This window comes from Geotrypetes seraphini, chromosome 12 (genome assembly GCF_902459505.1).
Source record: "Geotrypetes seraphini chromosome 12, aGeoSer1.1, whole genome shotgun sequence".
In the NCBI taxonomy this organism is placed as follows: Eukaryota; Metazoa; Chordata; class Amphibia; order Gymnophiona; family Dermophiidae; genus Geotrypetes; species Geotrypetes seraphini.
In genome coordinates this window covers 14,496,439-14,523,370 of record NC_047095.1, presented here as the reverse complement: position 1 = coordinate 14,523,370, position 26,932 = coordinate 14,496,439, and the positions used below count along the sequence as shown (strand labels likewise).

Here is a 26,932-nt window from a genome sequence, read left to right as displayed (position 1 = left end):
AAATTCAGAAGTTCTCACGGGAAGTGGCGTGGGACCAGGCAGGCAGCAACCCTTGTGCGCTGCTCTCAGCAAGTGAGGCGCCATTAGTTAAAAAAAAAAAAAAAAGAAGGCCGGGGCCTGCCTGCTGTTTGTCACCTGCCTGGTGAATGAGGAGGGAGAGGCCAGGGCCTGCCTGCTGCCTGCCTGGGGGGTAGGGAGTGAGGAGGGAGAGGCTGGGGCCTGCCTGGGGGGGTAGGGTGTGAGGAGGGAGAGGCCGGGGCCAGCCTGCTGCCTTCCTGGGGGGGGGGAGAGAGGCCTACCTCCCTCCCTCCCTCCCTACCCGCCCGCCCTGTCCCTGCCTACCACTAGACCACCAGAGGGGGGACAGGGTACAGAGCATATGATTCACTTATGTTTTCTAATATTACCATTTTTTTCTCACTCTGTCCTGAGGATGGATTTTTTTTTAGTTCCAAAAGCTAATCAAGAAATATATTAAATTAGTGTATATAATATATAATCTCTTTATTTATATGCATCAAAGTGGGCTAAATTGGCAACCACAATATCCTAAACAAGTTGGGAGTAGGAGTTGCAGGATGATGGGTGGGAAGGAACAAAGTGTTAAAATCCCAGCTTCATTTATTCAAGTTGCTGGAGTGTAAAAATAGTTGGCAGAGGGTTGCATGTATGCCCTTTCCCTGTCTTCTAAGTAGCTGAGCTGCCAGGTGGTGCTCCTGCAATAAAGCCTGCCAGTGTTGCACAACCTTTGTGCCTATTGATATGAGATGCTGAAGGGGGTGAGGGTGGGAGGGTAGAAGTACTGTGATCCATTGCCCGGTGGTTCCTGAGGCCTAGTGGTTTTAAGTTTGATAGCTTTTTCCCATTTAAGCCAAGGGTGTTGGTTGTCGGGCCTCGAAGGCTACATCTCAGGTTTTTTAGGATTTCCCCAGTGGATATGCATAAGATATATTTGCATACATTGCCTCCATTCTATGCAGATAGCATACCCAGATATGCAAACCCGACTTCATTGTGGCCCTTGAAAACTGACATTGAGCATCCCTAGTTTAAACTTGAGTCAGAATAATGGGCCCTCTTCTACAATCAGTGGATAAATTTTATAGTTTTCATTTAGGTATTTTTTAATTTCAGTTTTACAATGTATCTTTAATAATATTTTTACTGGAATGCATATTAGGAGCTTTATCTTTGGGATTGTGTTAATAGATTGCTTTTCCAAAATGCCCACTGTAGTTTTTATGTACTTGCAAAAGCTATGCAAAGAACTTTTTTTAGTTTTTTACTAAGTTGTGCTAGTAAATGTGTGTAGGGCATCCTTATGCAGGCGTTTCTCAAGCACTAAACCCATTTTTAGCGCATTTTTGGTCTTACAGTAATGTTAGTTTTAGTATGGGGGAGAAATCAAGTGGGGAGTGGGACAGTTATGATATGTTTTGTTTTTAATCTTCTGTTTTGTGCCATTGTATGCTGATAATGGATTTTATTGTACACCGCTTTGAATTTTGGATTAAGCGGTATAATAAATTTGTAATAAACCTTGAAACAGTACACATCAACCTTGGAAACAGCAAATTTTATTTAAATGAACTCAAATAAATTATATATATATATATATATATATATATATATATATATATATATATATATATATATATATATACAGTGTTCTCCCCAGAAATTTTTTCCAGCCGGGTGGCATGAAAAAGTAGCCGGGTGGGGCGGGATGGGGAAATTTGGTGGTAGGGAAAATTAACCCCCTCTTTTACTAAGGTACGCTAGCATTTTTAGCGCACGCAAACCCCTGCGTTACGTGGGAAAACTAGCGCCAACTCAATGCTGGCGTTAGCATCTAGCGCGCATGGCAATTCCTCCGCGCGCTAAGCACACACTAAAATCACTATCGGAACTTAGTAAAAGGAGCCCTAAATGTATACTATTTTTATTAGTTAATTATTATTATTATTTTCCAATGCTCAATATGACTTCCTTTTTTAAGGTTTGACACTTGTGCCAGAATATTTTTACTAAATTTAAGAAGTATTTGCCCTCTTTCAAATGGTATAGAGGTTTTAAAAAGGGAAAGGCATTAATGAAGTCATTAGGTTCAAGTCTAGCCATTTATTTCTGCATGAATTTAAACAACTAAAAAAAAAAAAAGATAAATATAGCTCATCCAGTCTACAAGAAATGGCTCTACAGCAAGAGTGCCCACACTTTTTGGGCTTGCGAGCTACTTTTAAAATGACCAAGTCAAAATGATCTACCAACAATAAAAAATTTTTAAAAACCACAAAGCACACTGTGCGCAGAGAAAATGTTAATTATCATTTATATTCCGCGGGGTTTCAAAGAGGTCAAGGCAGACAATTCTATGCAATGTCACCTCAGGAACAACTATACACAAATAGACAAATATACCCCCTCCCTTTTTACTAAATCGCAATACTGGTTTTTAGAGCAGGGAGATGCACTGAATGCCCTGCGCTGCTCTCGATGCTCACAGGCTCCCTGCGCTAAAAACCACTATTGCGGTTTAGTAAAAGGGGGCCATAATGCAAAATATAGACAGCAGATATAAATTCTTAAAACAGACACATTTTGATCACTAAACTGAAAATAAAATCATTTTTCCTACCTTTTTGTCTGGTGATTTCATGAGTCTCTGTTTGCACTTCCTTCTTCTGACTATAAATCCAATATTTTTTTCTTTCTGCCCCTCCCCTTTTCTTTCTGTCTCTCTTTCTTTCTCTCTTCCCCTGCCCCCCAAGCCATCGTGCCAATTTCTCTACTTCCCCGATTCTTTCCCTACCCCCTAAGCCACCATGCTGATTTCTCCCTGCTTCCACGAGCCAGACCAGGACTGTACAAGCGCCGGACTCACAAGACTTCACCTCTGATGTCAATTCTTACGTCAGAGAGGAAGTTCCAAGCCAGCCAGGCAGCGATTGGCGGGCCCAGAACTTCCTCTCTGATGTCAGAATTGACGTAGGAGGTGAAGTCTTGTGAGTCCGGCGCTTGTACGTGCCTGGCCTGGCTCAGGGAGGCAGGAAGAAAAAGATTGCCAAGGCAACGCGATCGACTCACATTGCCTTTACGATCTACTGGTCGATTGCGCTTGACCATTTGGACACCCCTGCTGTTATGGTATCCTGTCCTGACCTGAGGAAAGGAGTTTAGTCCCCAAAAAACTGCCTTATTTTCATTTCCTATTTATAAACTTTAATCAATAGATACAATACTAATTGATTCTACGTAAAGCAACAAAAAAATTTTTTTCTACCTTTTGTCGTTTCTGCTTTAATCATCTTGTCTTCACTCTTCTTTCTAGCCAGCATCTGTCCGCTCTGTTTTCCATGCAGCATCAGCCCCTTCCATCCACTGTCCGCCCTCTCCCCGTTCCATATGGCATCTTCCCTCTTTTTATGCTCCTTCAATAAACTGTCTATCCTGTGCTCCTTCTCTTCTCCTTTGTACATGATTGATTTCAGCTCTGCCACCTCTCCATTTTTCTCTCTCTGTCAACACCCCGTCTCCTATGCTCTGGCAACTCTCCTCATTTCTTTCCTTCGCACCCCACAGTCTGGTATCTTCTCTTCCCTGATTCTCTGGCATCTCACTTCTTTCCTTTTCTTCCATCTCTCCCTCCCCCTCCATGCTCTGACATCTTCTCTTTCCTTTCCCCCTTCCTTTTCCCTTGGTCTGGCATACTTTCCTCCTTCCCTCCAATCCCTGGCATCTCGTTTCATTCCCTCCCTCATCTTCTTTCTCCCTCCAGTTGGGTGCAGCAAGTCTCCCCCCCCCCTCTGCTCCCTATCCTCCTTCTGTCACCCAAGGCCTGGCGTCATGAACTTCTTCAGGCAGCAGCATTCACAATTCGCTGCTGTTGCCAGCTTCGGGCCTTCTTCTCTGTTGGGTCCTGCCTTCATAGAAACAGTAGGCAGGATCTGGCAGAGAGGAAGGCCTGAAGCTGGCAACAGCAGTGAATTGTAAATGCTGTTGCTAGCCGAAGAAGTTCATGATGCCAGGCCGAGTACCCGGGGCAGACTGCTACTCTCCCCCCCCCCCACGACCCTCCTATCTTTCCCTCCCTCCCATCACGAGACTCTAAACAGCACTGCTCTACTCTAAGCAGGCTGCTTCAGGGCTTTCTCCTGCCGTGATTCCCTCTGTAAAGTAAGAGCTAGGGCAAAACAGTATAAGTAAAGATGCAGGTAATAATTAGCAATGTATTAAAAATATTTTATTTTTATTTGCTTATAATGTCATTTGAAAGCTGCTTGATGATAATACAACATTAATTTAATTCTTTATAATGTGTGTGTTGGGGGGGGACAACACCTATGTCAACAGTAAAGTTAGAATAGGGTCATTAAATCCAGTGGTGTACCTAGTATATATGACAGCCAGTGCTGATCATTTTTTAACAACCCCCTCCTCTATATAAAAAAAGATATTTTTAGTAATAATCCATGAGTCACACAATAAGGGTGCATCTAGGAAAAGGCAGCATCTTAAACACCGCAGTGAGCAATAGAATACCAACACACGCATTGTAAAACTAAACAAACCAGATCCTACACAGTCAATTGATCCTGTAGTCCAGGGGTGCCCACACTTTTTTGACTCGTGAGCTACTTTTAAAATGACCAAGTCAAAATGATCTACCAACAATAAAATTTTAAAAAAACACAACGCACACTGTACGCATAGAAAATGTTAATTATCATTCCTATTCCGGGGTTTTTTCAAAGAGGTCAAAGCAGATGACACCTCAGTAACACCATACAAAAATAGACAAATACCCACCCCCTTCCCTTTTTACTAAACCACAATAGCAGTTTTTAGCACAGGGAGCTGCGCTGAATGCCAGCGCTGCTCTCGACGCTCATAGGCTCCCTGCGCTAAAAACCACTATTGCGGTTTGGTAAAAGGGGACCATATTGCAAAATATAGACAGCAGATATAAATTCAGACACATTTTGATCACTAAATTTAAAATAAAATTATTTTTCCTACTTTGTCTGGTGATTTCATGAGTCTCTGGTTACACTTTCTTCTTCTGACTGTGCATCCAATCTTTCTTCCCTTCTTTCAGCCTGTATGCTTCCTCTCCTCCAGACCTCATTCCCTCTCCCAACTTTTTCTTCCTCTCTCCCTGACCTTTTTTTCTTTCTTCATGCCCCCTTTCTTTTTTTCTGTTTCTCTTCTTTCCTTCTGTCTCCCTGCCTGCCCCCTTTCTTTCTTTCTCCCTGCCCTTCCCCAAGCCACTGCCACTGCCGCTGCCATTGTGGAACAGGCCCCAAACCGCCACCACCGGATAACAGGCCCCAAAGCCGACGCCGACGACACCCCAAGCTCTCCTTGCTTTGGGCCGACCAGCATTCCTCTCCCCAACGTCAATTCTGCCGTCGGAGAGGAAGTTCCGCCCAGCCAGGCAGCGATTGGCTGGCCCGAACTTCCTCTCCGACGGCAGAATTGACGTCGGGGAGAGGAAGACTGATCGGCCCGATAGATCGCCAAGGCAAAGTGAGTCCTGGATGATAGACTCACTTTGCCTTGGCGAGCTACCGGTCGATCGCGATCGACCTATTGGGCACCCCTGCTGTAGTCAATGCTAACAGAAAGCCATGTCCTTTTCATACACACAGAACACAGATACACCCTCGCCCAATATGGAATAATCACAAACTAAAAATAGAAATATGTAGAAAAAGTTAAACTGAACCAAGAAACCAGACTGCATACAATGCAACACCACAGAAACAGTGACACATGTCCCCTATTACTGTGCAAAATATAAAGACAGTAGATGTAAATTTGAAAAAAACCTCTACATAAGTCACCACTTTACAAATTAACAAATAGAAATAAAATAATGAGAAATACCATTTTATTGGACTAATCCATTTTTCAATTAGCTTTCAGAGGCCAAATCTTTCTTTAAGACAGTACAGTATACAGCTGTTATGGTATCCTGTCCTGACCTGAGGAAAGGGGTTTAGTCCCCCCCAAAATTGCCTTAGTTCCATTTCCTATTGATAAATTTTAATCAATAGAGTTATAATACTACTTGATTCTATGTAAAGCAACAAAAATAATTTTTTTTCTACCTTTTGTCGTTTCTGCTTTAGTCATCTTCTCTTCACTCTCTTATTTCTATTCAGCATTTGTCCTCACTCCCTTCCATGCAACATCTGTCCTCTCTCTACCCCTTCCATCTACTGTCCACCCTCTCTCTGCCCCTTGCATCCACTACCCTTTCTGCCTTTTCCATCCAGTGTCTTCCCTCTCTCTGTTCCATATGGTATTTTCCCTCTTTCTCTGTTCCTTCAATAAACTCTATATCCTGTGTCCTTTCTCTCCTTTATACATGATTTATTTCAGCTTCTCCCCCTCTCCATTTTTTGTCACCACTCCTCCTCTATGCTCTGGCATCTCTCTCTTTTCCTTCCTTTCCTTCCTTCCTACTCCACCCCATGGTCTGACATTTCTATCTCCTTCCCTTCTCTCCCCCCTCTCCCGTATCTGCCTCCTGTCTTTCCCCTTTGGTCCAGGCCTCTCTCTTTCTCTCCATCTTTCTTCTGTGAGGAGATCATGTTGATCTTGAAAACTGAATAATTCTTCCACATTCTCCATATCACTGTACTGTAGTCTGGTCCAGCAGACTGCTTTGGCACTATTACATGGGTAATAGTAAATTCATTATGCATCAGCTTTCCACACAGAATGCCACAAGTCTCTATTTCTTGTGCTGTGTTTACATCTGCCAGCAGCAGAAACTTGTGAGACAGATCCCTTGGCAATACTACACTTTGGAGCCCTTTGACCATCTGGTTCTGTATGGCTGCAGGCTTTAAAGCTCTGTTTACTGGAGGAGACTGTCCAGCATACATAGTTGCATCACTCTTAAGGATCTGATCAGATATTACATTAGACAAGGTGGTATTTTTAGGCATGGAAAAATAGGACATGTTCTCAATCTGCTCAGATGCCTTCAAATGCCCTTTAATGTTCATCTGATCTTGGGCTAAATCTTGCCTCCTGAGCTGATCTTCTAAATAGTTAAACTGTTGCTGCCGCATCTGTACAATTTATTTCCAGCTGCTCAAATTTCTGTAGGTATTCGGTCTGCAGTTTGTTCCTGGTATTCCATTCCATACTTCTTTAAAAGAGTTTTCTTTAACTCATCTGTTCAGGGAAAGGCTACATCCTTCAATTTCTTCATAATATCTTGTTTCTCTGGTACAGCACACTGCCAATAGTCTCGATGATTAGGGAGTTTTTCTACAAACAAGATTATAAACTTGTTATAAAGAACAAATGCATTTTCTAGGTTTCCCTCCTCTAAATATACAGCTGCCATCCGTTCCATCTCTACCCCGGATCAGAAGTAGCAGCGTGAAGTAATGGCCTCATTGATTGTGACATTGCAGCCAAGTTTACTTAAAGCACACACCCGCTCTTCAGGACTCAAAGATACATCTGTATGGTCAGGCATTGCTGCAAGTTTCTTTAGGTGAGACAACAGAAAAAGGCTGTTCCATATTGTCTTCTTTCTGCAAATTTTCATATTCACATCATCTTCCCAATACTTCTATCCTTGGAAATATTATCTTCTGGATTCTGGATCCCGCCCGTGACAGCAGAATGGCTTTGCCTCGTGCTGTTTCTAGTCAAACTGGGACACTTCTCCTGCTCCTGGGCCTTCCTACCTCAGTGAAGAGAAAAAGGAAATGCGTGTTTTCACAACTCGAGTTCCCTCAACACCCCTTTCCCCTTCTCGTGTTGAGGTCTATTCTTGAGAAGCACGCGCGAGAGTGATGCTTCTAGCTGGTGGTTCCTGTTCGTGGGAGAAGCTGGCAAGGTCTGAACCCCAACGAGCAGGAGAGTGGAGTGAGAGCCATATCGGGCGCGGGCCGCAGTGAGATCTGTTTTGGGCTGCATGTTGTGCAGGGCTGGACTAAGGCAAGTTGTAAACTTCCTTCCATCGCTGACCTATCTTCCATAGGTCAGCGACAAAGGGAAGCTTACAACTCGCTGCTCTTGCTTGCTTCGGGCCTTCCTCGTTGCCGGGTCCTGTCTTCACAGAAACAGAAAGTAGGCAGGACCCGGCAGAGAGGAAAGCCCAAAGCAAGCGAGAGCAAGTTGTAAGCTGACTTGTCTCCTATAGCGAACCCATGCTCCGGGGCGTGTGCGTGCTGACTTCCCTTCTCTTCCCCCCCGGGACGTGACTTCTTGTTTCGGAGCGAAGAGAAGGGAAGCCAGCACGCACATGTTAGAGCATGGGTTCAAGTCACTTGCTGGCATTAAAAACTAAAAAAAAAAAAGTCAGGCTCCTGTGATTCAGGCTGTGCCGAGTCAGCCCAGTAAATCTCCAAGCTGGTGAGAAGGTTTTTTTAAAAAAATGTTGAGCAGAAGGCGGCAGCAGCAGCAGGATTGCGATCGAGATTACAGCCGGGCAGTCATCTAAATTAGCTGGGCGGGGCGCACATGCTCAAGGCCTGGCACAGGAAGCAGATTTTCGGGCACAGGACATGCTGATGCCGGCGATGCCGATGCGGAGGCTACACTGGAAGTAAGAAGAGGGTTCGGGTGGGTTGGGGGATCTCAGGTGGCAGCGGGGGGGGGGGGGGGTGCTGGTGACGGCGGGGAGTGCCGGATCGCGGGGGGGAGGGTGCCTGTTCGCGGGGGGGGGGGCCTTTGGGGGGACCAATGCCAGTTCTCGTGGGGGGGAGCAGCGCTGCTGGCCTCGGGGGGGGGGGGGGGGAAGGTTTGGGGTGGGAACATATCAAAGCAAGTTTCCCTTACTTCCTATGGGGAAACTTGCTTTGATATACGAGCATTTTGGATTACGAGCATGCTCCTGGAATTATACTCGTAATCCAAGGTACCACTGTATATCATCTCTCTTTCTCTCTCACGCCACACACCTATGTCCAACAATTCTCTGTTCCTTTTCCCTCCCCCACTGGTAGCATTTCTTTCTCTCCCTTCCCACTACTTCAGGAGCATCTCTCTTTTCCTTTTTTCCTAACCCCCCTCAGCCCGTGCATTTGTCCTTCCCAACCCTCTTCTAGTATGTGCAGTATCTGTCTTTCCCAAACCCCCTGAGCATCTTTCCTCCCTGCCTTCCCAACTCCCTACCCCTTGCACCCAGCCTCTCCCTGTTAGGCTCTGCACCCAGCCCCCTCCCCTCCCAGACTCTGCACCCATCCACCCACCTCCCCTATTGGACTCTGCACCCAGCCACACCCCCTGCCCTGTTTGACTCTGCTACCCGCCTCCTTCCCTCAAGCTCTGTATCCTGCTCCGTCATCCTACCTCCTCTGGCCTGGCGATCTAGAGATGCAGCGGGCAGGAGCCCACTGCTAACCCGCCTGGTCATAGCTGGTTTCTTCTGCCGCTGAGCGGCAATGAGTGGGAGCGTGCTTTGAAGCTCTTGCCCGGTGCTCAGCAGCTTCTTTGACTGGCTCCCACAAATTCTCGCAAATCGTGAAAATTCGTAGGAGCCAGTCAAAGAAGCCACTGTGCAGGAGCACCACTCATTGCCACTCAGCGGCTGAAGAAACCAGCCACGACTGACCGGGTTAGCAGTGGGCTCCTGCCCGCTGCACCTCTGGACCACCAGGGATAAAAGTAAGTGAGTAAGTGGTAATTTTTGGGGAGGCCATGGCCCCTGTGGTTCCCCCCATTCCGACGCCTATGATTTTTACTATGTGGGTAGTGCATGCACATTTGAAAATTACTGTGGGATGAAGCAACATGCCCCACGGTAAGCCTTTTTAAGCTGCAGTAAGCTGTGAGTCCTTACCATAGCTTAATAAAAGGATTCCTTAGTGTAATGACACAATGAGTTTTCTTCTTCAATGGTACTTTTTTAAAAAATATATTTTTATTGCCAAACAGAATGTAACACCATACAATTAAATCAAGGTTATCAACACTCAATAGTACTTATATATGATGCATTTTCTTCTTAAATGTAGGTTACCCTCTCCATGCCCCTGAAGCCTACTTCCCCTATTTTCGGAAGCACAATGTTACCACTATTATAAGGCTGAATAAAAAGATTTATGATGCCAAGCGCTTCATGGATGCTGGTTTTGAGCACTGGGACCTGTTCTTTGTGGATGGCAGCACACCAAGTGACGGCATAGTACAGAGATTCTTGACTCTCTCTGAGAACGCTTCAGGTGCAATTGCGGTGCACTGTAAAGGTATGATCAGCCACTATTTCCAGGGGTAGGTGTTGGAGTTCTGACTTCAAATTAAACTACAAATACTTACATGATTATAAAATGTTTTGAAAATAAAACCTTTAGCTATGCTGTATGTTGTAATTGTTAAGCGTTTAGGGAAGAAACAGCTTGCGAGGGACATCTCTTGAGATGGTAGGGTGCTGTTTTTCTGAGTTCTGTAGTTCAGCATATTTCCACTGGGTGGTGCTACGTGTCCTTTTCTAAAATTCCCATTAAATTAAAAATAGTTAAGGGCTCCTTTTACAAAGGCGCTGTAGCGGTTTAACGCGCGTAATAGTGCACGCTAAACTGCCAGCGCGTGATTAAAAGTCGCACGCACTAAAGCCACTATCGCAGCTTTGTAAAAGGAGCCCTAAGGCTTCTCATCCCAAATTATATTAACCTCTGGAGCTCACAGAATGAGAAAATACCTCCCACTCCCCACGTAGCAAGTGTGTTAAAGCAGATATTTATGAGATATTTGGAGTATGCAGGAAGAGCTTCATTAACACTTGCTATTCTGCCCTCAAACACTTATTTATTCAAATATGTATGTGCTTTATTCACCTACCAGAGTGTTCGGTTCCCAATTGTTTGCTGTAGCTAGGCAGCTCTCATTCTTTTCTGTACTTATTTATTCAAATATGCATGTGCTTTATTCACCTCCCAAATCTGTCAGCTCCATTTGTTTGCTGTAGGTAGACAACTCTTGTTCTTTTCTGTGTGAGCTGTTTTGGTCACATTTAACAATTTGTATACACTTGAGGAGAAATAGGAAAACAAGCTGCAACAAGCCACTACTTCTTGAATAATATCTCAACTTTGTTTTCTGTTTATACTGTCTCAAGCTTTCCATATAAAAGCCATTTCTAAATGGTTTGCATTGTTTTTCTGATCCAGAAGTATGATTTTCCAGCAGTAAAAATAAAAATGCTTTGTTATGCCTCCACAGCTAGACATACGAATTGACATACTGGGTTAGACCAAGGTCCATCTAACCCAGGGGTGGGCAGCCATGGGCCTTGAGGGCCACATCCCAATTGCTGTGTTCAATTCATATGCATGTACTACTTGCATTGTAGGCAGATAGATCTCCTACAACCTGACTGGGTTGTGGCCTTTGAGCACTATGATTGCCTAGCCTTAATCTAGCCCAGTATTCTGCTTCCAAGAATGGCCAAACTAGGAAGTATTTTGCAGAATATTAAAACATAGCAAAATTCACATTACCTGCGTCCAAAGACCAGAGGTGGCTTTCTCCAGGTTTACCTTAATAGTTTTGGGGCTTAAAACTGAAGGAGTTTATCCCAATTATGCTGTTTCTTTTTACTATATCAGCTGGTGATAAATTCCAGAGTTTAACTATGAGTTGAGCAAAAAATATTTTCCTCTTTGTTTTGAAAGTATTACTGTATAACTTCATGGTATGTCCTCTAGTCTTTCTACTTTATGAAAGATTAAATGATCAATTTATTTTTACCCATTCCACTTGGCTCAATTTTGTAGACCTTTATCACATTCCTTTTCAGCTGTCTCTTCTCAAACTGAAGAACCTTAACCTCTTTAACCTTTCCTCATATGAAAGTCATTCCATCGCCTTATAATTGTGGTCAGCATTCTCTGTACTTTTTCTAATTCTGCTATATCTTTTTTGAGTTGTGACAACCAAAATTGCACACACAGCCATTCGGCGCATGACAAAGGTGCTTACGCCTTAATGCGCGCCTTTGTGAAGCGTCTGCAGTGAAGCAGCCCAACCAACATCAACGGCAGACACGACCTTTCTCCCCAAAAATCAATTGAAATACACTTCCTATCCTGGACCGACTTCCAACCCACTGGCCTACCAGGAAAGGAAGCTATCTCAACTTACCCCAGCACCGGGAACCTGCCCAAACCACCAAAGTCAGAGGGAACACCAGCGGTCCGGCCTGCAAAGTGAACGAGTCCCACTTGACTTCTTCCCCACAACCAGCTGGAAGAGGAAATACTTCCAGCACAAAACCCACAAGTGAGCACAGCAGATTCCCCAACCTAACAGGCCAGAGAGGAAGGAAGACCCTCTCTCCTCCTTTACCCTCCCCCAATATTCTTTACCCCTCTTAGAATATTGCACCTCACACCAGATCCCAGCAAAGGTAGATCCTCCACTGCACACATTAACACAATGAAATTCGGTTTAACAAAATTCATACTCGTCCACTTACTACTCTCCCTATTCCTAACCAACAGGAAAACAGCAGGGTACCATACTTCCTCAATCCCAATCTTAACAGAATCATACAGGCATCCTCAACCATCTATAAAACTCTACTCTCTCAGAAATCTGATAAGACTGCACTTCACTCAACCATAACAGCATACCTACCAGCTGGGGAAAAAGACCACCCCCAAAACTAAGGTCATCAGTCCACAACACTCACCCTCAAACAAAAAACATCCTCCACACAAAATGCACCCCCTCTCCCCACACAAATTATACCTCATTAGCCTGTGCATATATGAACATCAGATCGATAAGCGCAAAGGCAGATCTAATAAAGGACTGGATAGTTAAAGAACAGTTAAGTTGCTTATTCCTAGCCGAAACCTGGCTAACCTCCGACTCACACCCCTGCATCACAGAACTCTGCCCGAAGAGTTACAAAATAGAATTGGTCTGCCGAGAAAAAAAGTGAGGAGGTCTAGCCATCATACTCAAAAACAACATCACCAAACATTCCACCCCCCATCTGGATCTCCTAGCATGCCAATTATCCGATGATTCACTCATAGGAACTCTGACCTGCACTCTTTGTTACATAACACCGGGAAAATGGAATGTTAACAAACAAGTTCTCGAAGAATTCATTTACCAGATTTCCCTAACATCACCTCATAACCTACTTCTTGGAGACATAAACCTCCACCTAGAAGACCACACCTCCAAACAAGTAGAAAATATACTCTCATACCTCAAAGCACTGAACTACCAGATTCTCAACCCCCAACCCACACACGAAAAAGGCCATCAACTAGATATTGCTGCATACATGTCCCAACACCCTCACAATCCTGATATCCACATCTCAAATGGGGCCTGAAATCCCTCCCTCTGGTCAGGCCACCACAAATACACCTTTAAGATCAACTGGGCTCAATGCAATAACAAGCAACCCCCCCCCCCCAAAAAAAAAAAATCCCTTTCAAAACACGCCGAAAAATTGAACCCTCCACATTCTGGGACAAAGCAGACCTCGCAATCACTAATATAGCCCCCAACGAATTCATATCCCAATGGCAAACCTTAAGCAAAACCATCCTAAATGAGCTTGCTCCTGAAAAATCTAAATTCAGAATCTGCAGACCGTCAGACAAATGGTTCAACACTGAACTTCTCCAATTAAAAAAGCTCTGCAGAGAACTAGAAAGAGAATGGGAAAAAAAAGAACCTAGAACACACCAAAATAGCATGGAGAAGTCAAATCAAACAATATAAGAACAAACTCAGGGAAAAACGGAAAGCCTACTACTCCAAAATGATAGGCACAGTAACTCTAGGCACAAAAAAGCTATTCAATCTAGTAAAGAACCTCACCAATACCAAACCTTACCTAGCTACACAAGGAAGCCACCCACCGACAGCCATCCAACTTGTAGATCATTTCAAAAACAAGATCACCAAGATCAGAACCTCATTCAACAAAACTCACACCCACCTCGATGAGATAACAACAAACCCTCCAATAGGAGAAGCTGGACCAACTTCCCAGTATTACACTGGTCGGATATAAATCGACTCTACAAGAAATACAGCCAAGCCTCATGCGACCTAAATAACTGCCCCACCTACCTGTTATCAAACGCCTCCACCATATTCAGAGCCAGCCTCATGTATGGATACAAACCACATTAATGGAAGGACAATTCCCACAGGCCCTTGGAGAGATCATAATCACCCCAATTATGAAAGATCACAAAGGCCCAATAGATAACCCCTCCAACTACAGACCCATCGCTTCAATACCAATATACGTAAAAATAATAGAAGGTCTAGAAGACCATAACCTACTCCACCTCTCACAATCAGGATTTCGAACCAACCACAGCACAGAAACACTACTAGTAACCCTACTAGATACAGCTCGACAGCACATTAGCAAAGGCAAAAATATGTTGATAATCCAACTTGATCTCTCTGCACCATTTGACCTGGTCGACCACTCCATACTGCTACAGATACTTGACACCATTGGGATCTCAGGCAAGGTCTATAACTGGTTCTAAGGATTCCTCAAATCAAGAACCTACAGAGTAAAGTCCAATGATATCAAATCAGAACCATGGTCCAACCCCTGCGGAGTTCCACAAGGATCACTTCTATCACCTAAGCTTTTCAACCTCTTTATCTCTTCCCTTGGAACCACTTTAGACAACCTAAATGTTACATCCTTCAGCTATGCAGATGACATCACCATACTCCTCCCCTTTGACCCACCAGAGCCCACCTCAACAGTAAAGCTGGAAACAACCCTAGATACAGTGGAAAAATGAATGGCAGACCACAAACTGAAACTAAACTCAGATAAAACAAAATTCCTTCTGCTCGAGAAGGCCAAAACTCCTACCATTACAGAACTGGAAATTAAGAACACCAAATACCCATTACAGCCCAAACTCAAACTCCTAGGAGTAACAATAGACAGATGCTGCACAATGCAATCCCAAATCAATAAGACATCCCAGAAAGCTTTTTTAATTATGAGAAATCTACGTAAAATAAGAAAATTCTTCGATCCAGAGCAATTCATGCTAATTGTCCAATCCCTATTCTTAGGTCTGCTGGACTATTGCAATTCCCTCTATCTACCTTGTCCTGCCAACATGATTAAACAATTCCAGACTATACAAAACACCGCCCTCGGACTGATCTATTCCCTGAGGAAATATGATCACATCACCACTGCCTTCCTAGACTCTCACTGGCTACCAATACAAGCACGAATTCAATTCAAATTCTACTGTCTATTATTCAAAGCATTAAATGGCTCTGCCCCCTCCTACTTATACAACCGCTTAAATCAGATCCTCACCACAAGACAAAGAAGAACCCAGACCCCTTTTGCCTTCTCTCCGCTCAAGGGCACTCAGCGCAAGAAGATATTTGACAACCTTCTTGCGATGCAAGCAGAAAACTTAACCACACCTTCTCTAACCTGCTGACGGCAATGGACGACCTCAAAACATTTCGAAAAGAAATCAAAACCCTGCTTTTCAAAAAATAACCCAATTGGCCTGGTGTTCCTCCAGGACAGGGTTGGGAACCACTGCACTAAAGAAAGAGCTGCTGCCACTATAGGCAAGGGCAGAATGGCAGTGGTGGCAACGACATAAGACACCCCATACTGTGTATCCCCTGCCACCAGTACACGTACCCCTAGGGGTACATGTACAGCATGTTGGGAACCTCTGCGTCAGGCAGTGGGACTCCAAGCCAGCATCTTGTCTCACTCAAAACATTCCTTTGTACTGGTTCCAGTTGTTGCCTAATGAGCATATTGTCCATATCATCACAAAAAAAATTTTCAGGATAGAAGCCCAGATGACATTCTTAGATCAACTCCTGCTGTCAGTAAACACAATGTTAAGGAAGGGTTCACATAGATGAAATTGCTGTACTAATGGTTTTTCTTGGCAGCATCCATACTGGTGTACAACTGTCGCTTTGCTTTAATGAAATCAGCTTAAGGTGTTTTTCTGAGCCTAATTCACTAAGGATTTTCTCTTCTTATATATATATATGTTTGCGTTTGTACTTACATATACCTACTATTCTCCAAACTGCTGACCAAAACAATAGACATTAAAGTGTTCCGAAAAGAAATCAAAACTCTTCTATTCAAAAAACACCTCCCATCATTCTAACCTCCATCCTACTCGCACATGCATATTCCTTCATGAATACCACCGCTATAGTATCTCCTAGCCAATTCTTCAAACCATATCCCCAAAATTATATTCAGAAACCTAAACAAGAAACCTCTATCTGTAACCAGAATATTTCTTCCATCAACGTTATGTAATAAGCTTCTATAACCTGAATGTGTTGCTATTCTTACCTGATATGTAAACTTGATATGTACTTGATATGTAAACTTCCTGGAAATGTCCAGATTTCTTCTAATTTTGTAATCCGCTTAGAACCGCAAGGCACAGGCGGAATAGAAATCACTAATGTAATGTAATGTAATATTCTATAAAGTAGCACATAACTGCCTAGAGGTGGGGAGCATGGGTAGGACATAGTGTGGTTTCCGCTTGTGTGTGTAAATTACAGAATACTGGAAGACATGCCTATGAAATATAGCACTTAGGCATGGTCAGTTACATCTGGCATTGGCTTGGTATAAGTTAATATACTTTATGCACACAAATGAGGGTGTCCACGCAGGCAGCGAAACTTGACCACCAGTTATCCAATCTATTGATGATGACACCAGACTACAAAACTTTCAGAAAAGAAATTAAAACCCTGCTATTAAGAAATCCATCAAGACAAACTAACTCCACAGGAAGTATTTTAAATCCCCCAAAGTAAACCACTCAACTATGTAATCTCTTCTGGAATTGTCCAAATAACCTCTAATGTAATCCGCCTTGAACTGCAAGGTAATGGCAGAATAAAAGTCACTAATGTAATGTAATTGGCTTCCAGCATGTGGAGCCCAGTTATATAGAACTGTCCTCAAAATATCTTACTTTGGTCACATATGCAGAATATGGCTAGAATCTTACCAACTACAGAATAAATGACTAGCGCTTAGAAATGTGCAGGCAAAAACTGACTTGGAAGCTCTCACACCATCTGCAACATTTAAAAAAAAAACCCCAAAAAACCCAACCCCATTTTATTAGTGCCTGTATACCAGGGACTTTCAGCGTAGTCCTTGGGACATACCTAACTAACAGGTTTTCAGGATACCCACAATGAATATGCATGTGATACATTTGCATACACTATTTCCACTGTATGCAAATCTATCTCAGGTATACAGGAATTAGGGGATAGAGCAAGGGTTTCCAAAAAAGATGAAATGCCAGAGGTCAGAAATTGTATGATCAAGTCTTTAATTTAAAAATATAAAATAAAAATGGGGCAGAGAATATAGGGCTCCTTTGATCAAGGTGCGGTAGGCGGTTAACTAACGCCTCCATTGACGAGGCGTTAGTTTTTAGGCTTGTCGCGGGGGTTAGCGCGTGATGAAATGTCAGACGCGCTAACCCCCGTAGCGCGCCTTGATAAAAGGAGCCCATAGTTGAAGCACAAGTAATCAAATGGTTACTCATGCTCTGTCTCTCATGGGCAAAAAGGCCAAGTTTAATGCAGGAAGTGAGCAATAAAATCTAAACTCTACTCCTGCAATATCCTCACTGGCTGAAAAAACTTCTTTCAGAGCATAATTAATTCACAAAATATGTCCCATAAGAACATAAGAATAGCCTTATATGTCATACCAATGGTCCATCTAGCCCGGTATCCTGTTTTCACTGTGGCCAATCCAGGTCACAAGTATCTTTCAAAAACCCAAATACGAAGGGCTGCTGAAAAGTTCTCAGTCCAAACAAGAAGGGAATAACATGAAGCCACAAAACGTACAAGTTATTCCACATAGTCGCCCCTAATTCAACACACTTGGCACATTGTGTGTGAAGTTTGTGTAACCTTTCAAAAAAAATACTCTCATTTCTGGTCATTGAAATACTGCTCCGCTGCTGCAATCACCTTCAAAATCACTTGAAAATTGCCTATTCAAACTCTTTTTAAGATTTAGAAACAGAAAATAGATGGACAGGATCTGGTGAATAGGGTGATGGGTCTATGCACTAAAATCCCAATTGTGTCAAAATATCCATAGTTTTGACAGTCTAGTGAATAGGTGCATTGTCTTGCAGAAAGAGAACTCCTTTCCACAGCTTCCCTCTTCTTTTTTCTTTCTATGTCTCCTTTAATCGGCACAGCAAATAACAGTAATAATAATAATAACTTTATTCTTCTATAGCGCCACAATCTTGCGACTTCTAGGCGGTTTACATTCAAGATTGCTGGACATTCAGCGATTTACAATATGTAGAAGGAGTACAGAGACTTTAAGAAATCGAAATTACAAAATATACTGTTTGCTAAGAATTTTGGAGTGGACCTGTAAAGAAAAGTCGCAAATTTCAAAAAACAGCGAAAATTACAATATACAGTTTGTTTAGAGATTCAGAGGGGACATATTAGAAGAAAGGTCCTGAAATTACAAATGCTGTTCGATTAGGATTTCAGAGGGCATATTGGGAAAGTGAAAAGAAACAGAGTGTTTGGTGAGATTCTGCATTAACTGTTTGGCCCCTTGGAATATAGTCATTACAACACCTTCCTGATCCCAAAATACTGTGGCCATGGCCTTTCCTGCTGACTTCTGGGTCTTGAATTTCCTTGGCCTTGGAGAACCTGAGTGTCACTATTGCATGGACTGTTTTGTCTCGGGATCCTAGTGGTGTAATCATGTTTCATCAACAGTAACTAGTCATTCTAAAATGTTGGCACCAGTTCACTGAAAATGCTACAAAATCAACTTGGAAGTGCCCACTCACATCATTTTTCATCAGTATTCAAACATTTGGGCACCCACTTTACTGACAGCTTTTGCATACTCAGCTGCTCATGGATTATACACCCAATACATTCCCTGGATATCTGTAGTATCTCAGCAATTGTTTTAGCTGATATTTGCCAATCTGCCAAAATCAGGTCATAAACATGGTCAACAATTTCAAGAGTTGACACCATTTGAAGCTTTCCAGACTTTGCTGCATCTTCAATCTCAAAATCTCCATGCTAAAAGTTTGTACACCACTTCTTCACTGTGGAGTATGATGAGCATTTGTTACTCAATGTTTGTATCATACATTCATGGATTTCCTTTGGAATTTTCTTCTGCAGGAATAGGAACTTCATGATGGCTTGGAGTTCCATACTTTTTGCTGATAAGATTCAATCAATGATCTGAAACAATGTCAAAACATAGCATTACAATTCTGCAAATTGGCAATTTGCAAAATAAAATACCACTTTTCAGCTACAGAGGCAAAATAACGTTCAGAATTTAGGAAGTTGGTTGGGCTAAGAACATTTCTGCACCCCCTCATAGTGGCAACATTCTATGCTACTAATCTAGGGCAAGTAAAACTAATAGTAAAGCAAAATTAATACATCAAAAACTTAGGGCTTCTTCTATTAAACTGCGCTAGCAGTTTTCTAGCGCGGGGAACCGCGCTGAATGGCCCGTGCTGCTCCTGACACTCATAGAGTTCCTATGAGCGTCGGGAGCAGTGCAGGCCATTCAGCATGGCTCTCTATGCTAAAAACTGCTAGCACAGTTTAATAGAAGAGTGTGCTAGAGTTATGTGCTTAACAAAAGTCAAAGAATGATCCCCGACAGTGGCCATCATTTCACAGCAAAACTAGCTGCTGCACCAGGGCTCATGGGATCAAGTTCATCTGTAATGTAAAAAGAAATCCAGTCAGAATTTCAGCTAGCACACACTCAATATCAAATAATTAATACATACTGGGCTTAGAACAGTTCCCATTGTAACTCGCTTGGTGCTCCTTACAAATGCCATTCCAGTGTTCATGTAGAAAATAACCATTCATGTGCTCACATTGTGATTGGCTAAAAAATTAACTGACAAACCTATTAGCCAATCAACTTGCAGTACTAAATCCTCATTTAAACAATCTTCGAATGGCTAAGAAATTGACTTATAAAACCATAAGCTAATCTGCTTGCAACGCTGAATTTCATTTACAGAACAATGCGTGGTTGAGAAATTGACTGACACAACGGTAGCCGCTGAATCTCCATTACAAAACAACATTATTTGACAAAACAAAAATGTATATCAAACTGAATTTTAGAAAGTAAAAACTGTCAATGTCCAACTTAAGCCATTACACTTCCCCCTCCCCATTTGCAGTTTCCCTACTCACGATTTCACATAATCGTGATTTTTTTTGGAGGGGAGGAGGAGAACCCCCCCCCCCCCATATTTTTGTCTTTCCCCCGGCATCCCGGCCTTACCTGGTGGTTTAGCTGGTTTTCGGGGCAGGAGCGATCTTCCTACGCTCCTGCCCCATACAGATAGCCATTAGGAAATGGCTGTGGGGAGTTCCCGTAGTCTCTCGAGAGACTACGGGAACTCCCCACAGCCATTTCTTAATGGCTGTCTGCATGGGGCAGGAGTGTAGGAAGATCGCTCCTGCCCCGAAAACCAGCTAGATCACCAGGTAAGGCCGAGATGCTAGGGGAAGGCGGGGATGGTCAGAGCCGGATATTTGCGGTTTTTCGCCATTCGCGGTCCGGCTCTGCCCCTATCCCCCGCGAATAACGAGGGAGAAGTATAGTTGTAACTGAACTTAATTTAAATATCCACATCAGGTAGGTTTACCAGACATCTGGATTTACCCGGACATGCCCGCTTTTTAAAGGATTGTCCAGGCGTCTGGATGGCTTTTCAAAACCCAGCACTTTGTCTGGGTTTTCAAAAGCTTTGAGCTTGGGGCAATGTCTGAAGAGCCTCTTCACGTGCGCGGATGCAACACAGTGACCTCATTGAATCACAATTGCACATGCTCAGAGGCCCTCCAAATGCGGCTCTGAGTTCGAGGAGAAGAGGTTTGGGGATGGGGTGGAACGGGGCATGACCAGGACGGGGCTGGGTGGTAACTAGGCAAATCTGGGGGGCAGGGCCATGTGTCTGGATTTTACAGTCGTAAAATCTAGTAACTCTAACATGGGGGGATCATTCTTTGGCTTCAGTTAAACACTTAACTCTAAGTTTTTGATATATTAGCATTGCTTTACTATTGGGACATATTTTGTGAATTTATTATGCTCTGAAAAAGAATGATTTTTCAGCTTATGAGGATATTGCAGAAGGAGAGTTTAGAATTTATTGCTCACTTCTTGCATTAAATTTGGGCTTTTTGCCCCTGTGATATCTGAGGCCTTTTTCTTCTTTTGAATCAGGTATGGATTGCTCATTTTTATTTATTTTTACTTAGGGCTACCAGAAGTTCAGGAAAACCCGAACATGTCCTCTTTAGAGGACTGGGTGCCTGGATGGCTTTTTTTTTTAAATGGAGAAGTCTGTCCGGGTTTAACTGGCTCATCCGACTCTGCCACTTATCTCCTCCCCAGATCTGGCTGCTGTAATTTAATCTTCGGGCAACCGGCAAGAGCAACAAGGTGAGCCAGCTTGCCTTAGAAGCCTCCTCTGTAGGTCCCATCTATGCAGGAATGATGAGAGATGGCTCACATCATTGCTGCTGCTGACTGCCTGAAGATTAAATTACAGTGGCTGGTCCCAGGAATGAGGTAAGTGGGGGAAGTTGAGAACTAGAGAGGTTGTGAGGGGAAGCAGCATCAGAGAAGGGAGGGGAGGGGGGCTGGAGAAACAGGGAGGGAGGACTAGAAAAGCATTATGGAAAGGAGAGAGTGTTGGAAAAAAGAGCAAGGAGTAGGAGTTTCGTCAGCCGGAAGCCTAAAGTCATAATGCCATTATACAGAACCATGGTGAGACCTCATTTGGAATATTGTGTGCAATTCTGGAGGCCACACTACCGAAAAGATGTGCTGAGAGTAGAGTCGGTGCAACGGATGGCCACCAGGATGGTCTTGGGGCTCAAGGATCTATCGTACGAGGAAAGGCTGTAAAATTTGCAGCTGTACTCACTCGAGGAACGTAGGGAGAGAGGAGACATGATCGAGACGTTTAAGTATATTACCGGCCGTATCGAGATAGAAGAGATTCTCTTTCTCAAAGGACCCTCAGCCACAAGAGGGCATCCGCTCAAACTCAGGGGCGGGAAATTTCATGGCAACGCCAGGAAATATTTCTTCACCGAGAGAGTGGTTGATCCTTGGAACGAGCTCCCGGTGCAGGTGATCGAGGCAAACAGCGTGCAAGAATTTAAGAGCAAATGGGATGCCCATGTGGGATCCCTTAGAGGGTTAAGCCAAGGGAACCTGTCACCAGGAGTAGGATCCCTAAGATAGTAGACTTGGGGGTGGGTCAGTAGAGTGGGCAGATCTGATGGGCTATGGCCCTTATCTGCCGTCATCTTCTATGTTTCTATGGGTAGTGCTGGATGGAAGGGGAGAGACAGAAACAGCAGGAGGGGAGGTTGGAAGGAGAGAGGGGTACCCGTGGGGGGAGAGTTGGGAGTTGGAAGGAGAGAGAGAAATAAAAAAACATACATAGGAGAGGGGGGTTGGAAGAAAGAGAGAGAGAAGCACCTGTGGTGGAGGAGGGTTGGAGGAAGGTTGAGAGAGAGAAAAGTATTAAAAGGGTACAGAGGATAGGAAAGGGGAGACCAAGGAAATCGGTTGATCATAGGCGGGATTGTGTATCCTCTCTCTTTTTTTGTCTTCACAAATATGATAACCCTATTTTTACTGGAGTGTTTAGATTTTGTTTTGATGATTACTAGGTAATTTCCTCCAGTCCTTTCATTTTTTATTTTTTGGTTTACTCATGTTTGTTTATTAAAATTTGATATCCTGCCAATTTTTACAACAGTTCTTAGCGGTTTTACATAACAATAAAATTCAATAAAAACAAAAGAAAATAACGCCATAAAGAAAAAGAATAACATACAAACAATTATATCCTAATGGGGAGGGGATGCCTGATAACCTCTCAATTAATGAATGAGGGAAATGGTGGGGAGGAGGCTCAGAAACATCTTTAGGATGGAGACTGTAGGAAGCGTCTGGACCCTATTCAGGGACACCCTGCAGGAAGCACAGAGAATGTACGTCCCCAGTTTCAGGAAAGGCTGCAAGAACAAGCGGTCAAAGGACCCGGTTTGGATCTCAACAGAAGTAAAGAGGGCAATAAATGACAAAAAAGTATCCTTCCGGAGATGGAAAAAGGACCCAACGGAGGAAAATTACCAGGCGCACAGGAAATGCCAAAAGGAATGCCACCGAGAGGTTAGAAAAGCGAAAGGGAAATACGAAGAGGGGCTGGCCAGGGAGGTGAAAAACTTCAAGGCATTCTTCAGTTACGTAAAGGGGAAACGACCAGCGAGAGAGGAGGTGGGGCCGTTGGACGATGGGGATAGGAAGGGAGTGATTAAGGAGGATAAAGAGGTAGCTGAGAGGTTGAACACGTTCTTCTCGTCGGTCTTCATGAGAGAAGACACATCTAATATACCGGACTCAGAGGAGCTCATGAGTGGGGAACAGGCTGAAAAATTGGAGCACATAGAGGTAAGTAAGGAGGATGTCCTCAAACAGATAGATAGGTTAAAATGCGGCAAATCACCGGGCCCGGACGGGATCCACCCAAGGGTTCTGAAGGAACTAAGACAAGAAATAGCGGGCACAATCCAGCATGTTTGCAACCTATCCTTGAAAACTGGAGAGGTACCAGAGGACTGGAAATTGGCGAATGTCACACCTATCTTCAAGAAGGGATCGAGGGGTGACCCCGGGAACTACAGGCTGGTGAGCCTGACTTCAATTATAGGGAAGATGGTGGAAGCTATGATCAAGGACGGCATTTGCGAGCACATCGAGAGAAATGGCCTACTGAGAACAAGCCAGCACGGATTCTGTAAGGGAAGGTTGTGCTTAACGAACCTTCTGTACTTCTTTGAGGGAATAAGCAGTCGGGTGGACAATGGGGAACCCATAGACATCATTTACCTCGATTTTCAAAAGGCTTTCGACAAGGTGCCACATGAAAGGCTGCTTAGGAAGCTGTGGAACCACGGGGTGGGAGGGGATGTGCACAGATGGATCGAGCACTGGTTGTCGGGTAGACTGCAGAGGGTCGGAGTAAAGGGCCAATATTCTGACTGGCGGGGAGTCACGAGCGGTGTGCCACAAGGATCGGTGCTGGGGCCGTTACTCTTCAACATATTTATCAATGACCTGGAAAAGGAGGCAAAGTGCGAGGTTATAAAATTTGCAGACGATACCAAACTGTGCGGCAGAGATAGCTCCAGGGAGGAGTGTGAGGACCTGCAAAAGGACCTAGACAAGCTGGAAGACTGGGCAAACAAATGGCAAATGCGCTTTAACGTGGAAAAATGCAAGGTCATGCATATAGGGAAAAAGAACCCGTTGTTCAACTACAAATTGGGGGGGGCATTGTTGGGAGACAGCAGTCTTGAGAGAGACTTGAGTGTGCTGGTGGATGCATCACTGAAACCATCTGCACAGTGCGCAGCAGCCTTGAAAAAAGCCAACAGGATGCTGGGCATCATAAAGAGGGGCATAACAACCAGGACGCGGGAAGTCATCATGCCATTGTATCGAGCGATGGTGCGTCCACATCTGGAATACTGCGTTCAATATTGGTCGCCGTACCTCAAGAAGGACATGGCAGTACTTGAGAGAGTCCAAAGGAGAGCAACGAAACTGGTAAGAGGGCTGGAACACTGCCCATACGCCGAGAGGTTGGATAGGCTGGGGCTCTTCTCTCTGGAAAAAAGGAGGCTCAGGGGTGATATGATAGAGACATAGAAACATAGAAGGTGACGGCAGATAAGGGCCAAGGCCCATCAAGTCTGCCCACATCAATGACCCTCCCCTACCTCTCTTTGCGAAGAGATCCCACCTTTCGATCCCATTTAGCTTTAAAATCAGGCACACTGCTGGCCTCAATCACCTGCATCGGAAGACCATTCCATCGATCCACCACCCTCTCGGTGAAGAAGTATTTCCTGGTGTCGCCATGTAATGTCCCTCCCCTGATTTTCCATGGATGCCCTCGTGTTGACGTGGGTTCCTTGAAGAAGAAGATATCCTCCCCCACCTCGATACGGCGCGTGAGGTACTTGTATGTCTCGATCATGTCCCCCCTCTCCCTGCGTTCCTCAAGGGAGTAGAGCTGCAGTTTATTCAGCCGTTCCTCATACGGGAGATCCCTGAGCCCCGTGACCATCCGTGTGGCCATTCGCTGGACCGACTCAAGTCTCAGCACATCTTTGCGGTAATGTGGTCTCCAGAATTGTACACAGTATTCCAGATGGGGTCTCACCATGGACCTATATAATGGCATTATGACTTCGGGCTTACGGCTAACGAAACTCCTTCGTATGCAACCCATGATTTGTCTAGCTTTAGATGAAGCTTTCTCCACCTGAGTTGCAGTCTTCATGTCCTCACTGATGATTACCCCTAAGTCTCGTTCCGCTACAGTTCTCTCTAGGATCTCACCATTAAGAGTGTAAGTCTTACATGGATTTCTGTTGCCAAGGTGCATGATCTTGCATTTTTTGGCATTGAAGTTTAGTTGCCAGGTCCTGGACCAATTCTCCAGTAGGAGGAGGTCGTGTGCCATACTATCGGTCTTGGATTTGTTGTCAGGTCCTGTTGTGTTCTTGTCCACTATATTGCATAATTTGGCATCATCGGCGAATAACGTTAATTTACCCTGAAGCCCTTCAGCCAAGTCCCTTATGAAGATGTTGAACAAGATTGGGCCCAAGACCGAGCCCTGCGGCACTCCACTTAACACCTCTGTCGTTTCGGAGGGGGAGCCATTCACCACCACCCTCTGAAGTCTACCTCCTAGCCAGTCCCCCACCCATGTAGTCAAGGTATCTCCCAAACCTATAGAGCTCATCTTGCTCAACAACCTGCGGTGTGGTATGCTATCGAATGCTTTGCTGAAATCTAAGTACACGACATCCAGGGACTCCCCAATATCCAGCTTCCTCGTCACCCAGTCAAAGAAGCTGATCAGGTTGGATTGACAGGACCTCCCCTTTGTAAATCCATGTTGACGGGGATCTCGCAGATTCCCCTCGTTAAGGACCGCATCCAATTGGTGTTTGATTAGAGTTTCCATTAGTTTGCTTACTATTGATGTGAGACTCACTGGTCTGTAGTTCGTAGCTTCCGTCCTACTTCCTTTTTTGTGGAGTGGAATGACATTAGCCGTTTTCCAGTCTAGCGGGACTTTTCCTTTGCTAAGGGAGAGATTGAAGAGTGTTGATAGTGGTTTCGCCAAGGTGTCTTTTAACTCTCTGAGTACTCTGGGGTGTATGTTGTCTGGCCCCATGGCTTTGTGAACCTTGAGTTTGGATAGTTCACTGTAGACACTATTGGGCGTTATCTCGAAGCTGCAAAACGGGTCTATCGAGCTATCCCCTGTTGGTAGTTGAGGGCCGGATCCCTGCGCCTCGCGGGTGAAAACTGAGCAAAAGTATTCATTTAACAGTTTAGCCTTCTCGGAGTCCGATTCTACATAGTTCCCGTCCGGTTTCCTAAGGCGTACTATCCCTCCTGTGTTCCTGTTTCTATCACTAATATACCTAAAGAATGCTTTATCGCCCTTTTTGATATTCTTTGCTAGATTCTCCTCCACCTGCAATTTGGCCTTTCTGACTGCTGTTTTGACGGTTCTTGACTTGGCCAGATAGTCTTCTCTGGATCCCTGCTTCCCTGAATGTTTGAAGGAGATGAATGCTCTCTTCTTCTCTTTTATGAGGTTGGAGACCTCCGTAGAGAACCACTGCGGTTTGTTTTTTCTTCGTCGTTTACTTACAGATTTAATAAATCTGTTTGTTGCTTCGTGTATGGTAGTTTTCAGTGTTGACCACAATTCCTCTACATTATCAGTCTCTGCTTGGTTTTGCAGCGACT

At 44.1% G+C, this 26,932-nt stretch overlaps 1 protein-coding gene across 2 annotated transcripts in view; it reads left to right on the top strand.

The window, feature by feature from the left end:
• CDC14A (cell division cycle 14A) overlaps positions 1 to 26,932 on the top strand; it is a 210,273-nt gene that overhangs the window by 95,846 nt on the left and 87,495 nt on the right. For both annotated transcript variants that reach the window (XM_033915989.1, XM_033915988.1), the window contains exon 9: positions 9,990 to 10,220. In XM_033915989.1, the coding sequence (XP_033771880.1) occupies positions 9,990 to 10,220 (231 nt within the window). The remainder of the gene's footprint in view (positions 1 to 9,989; positions 10,221 to 26,932) is intronic.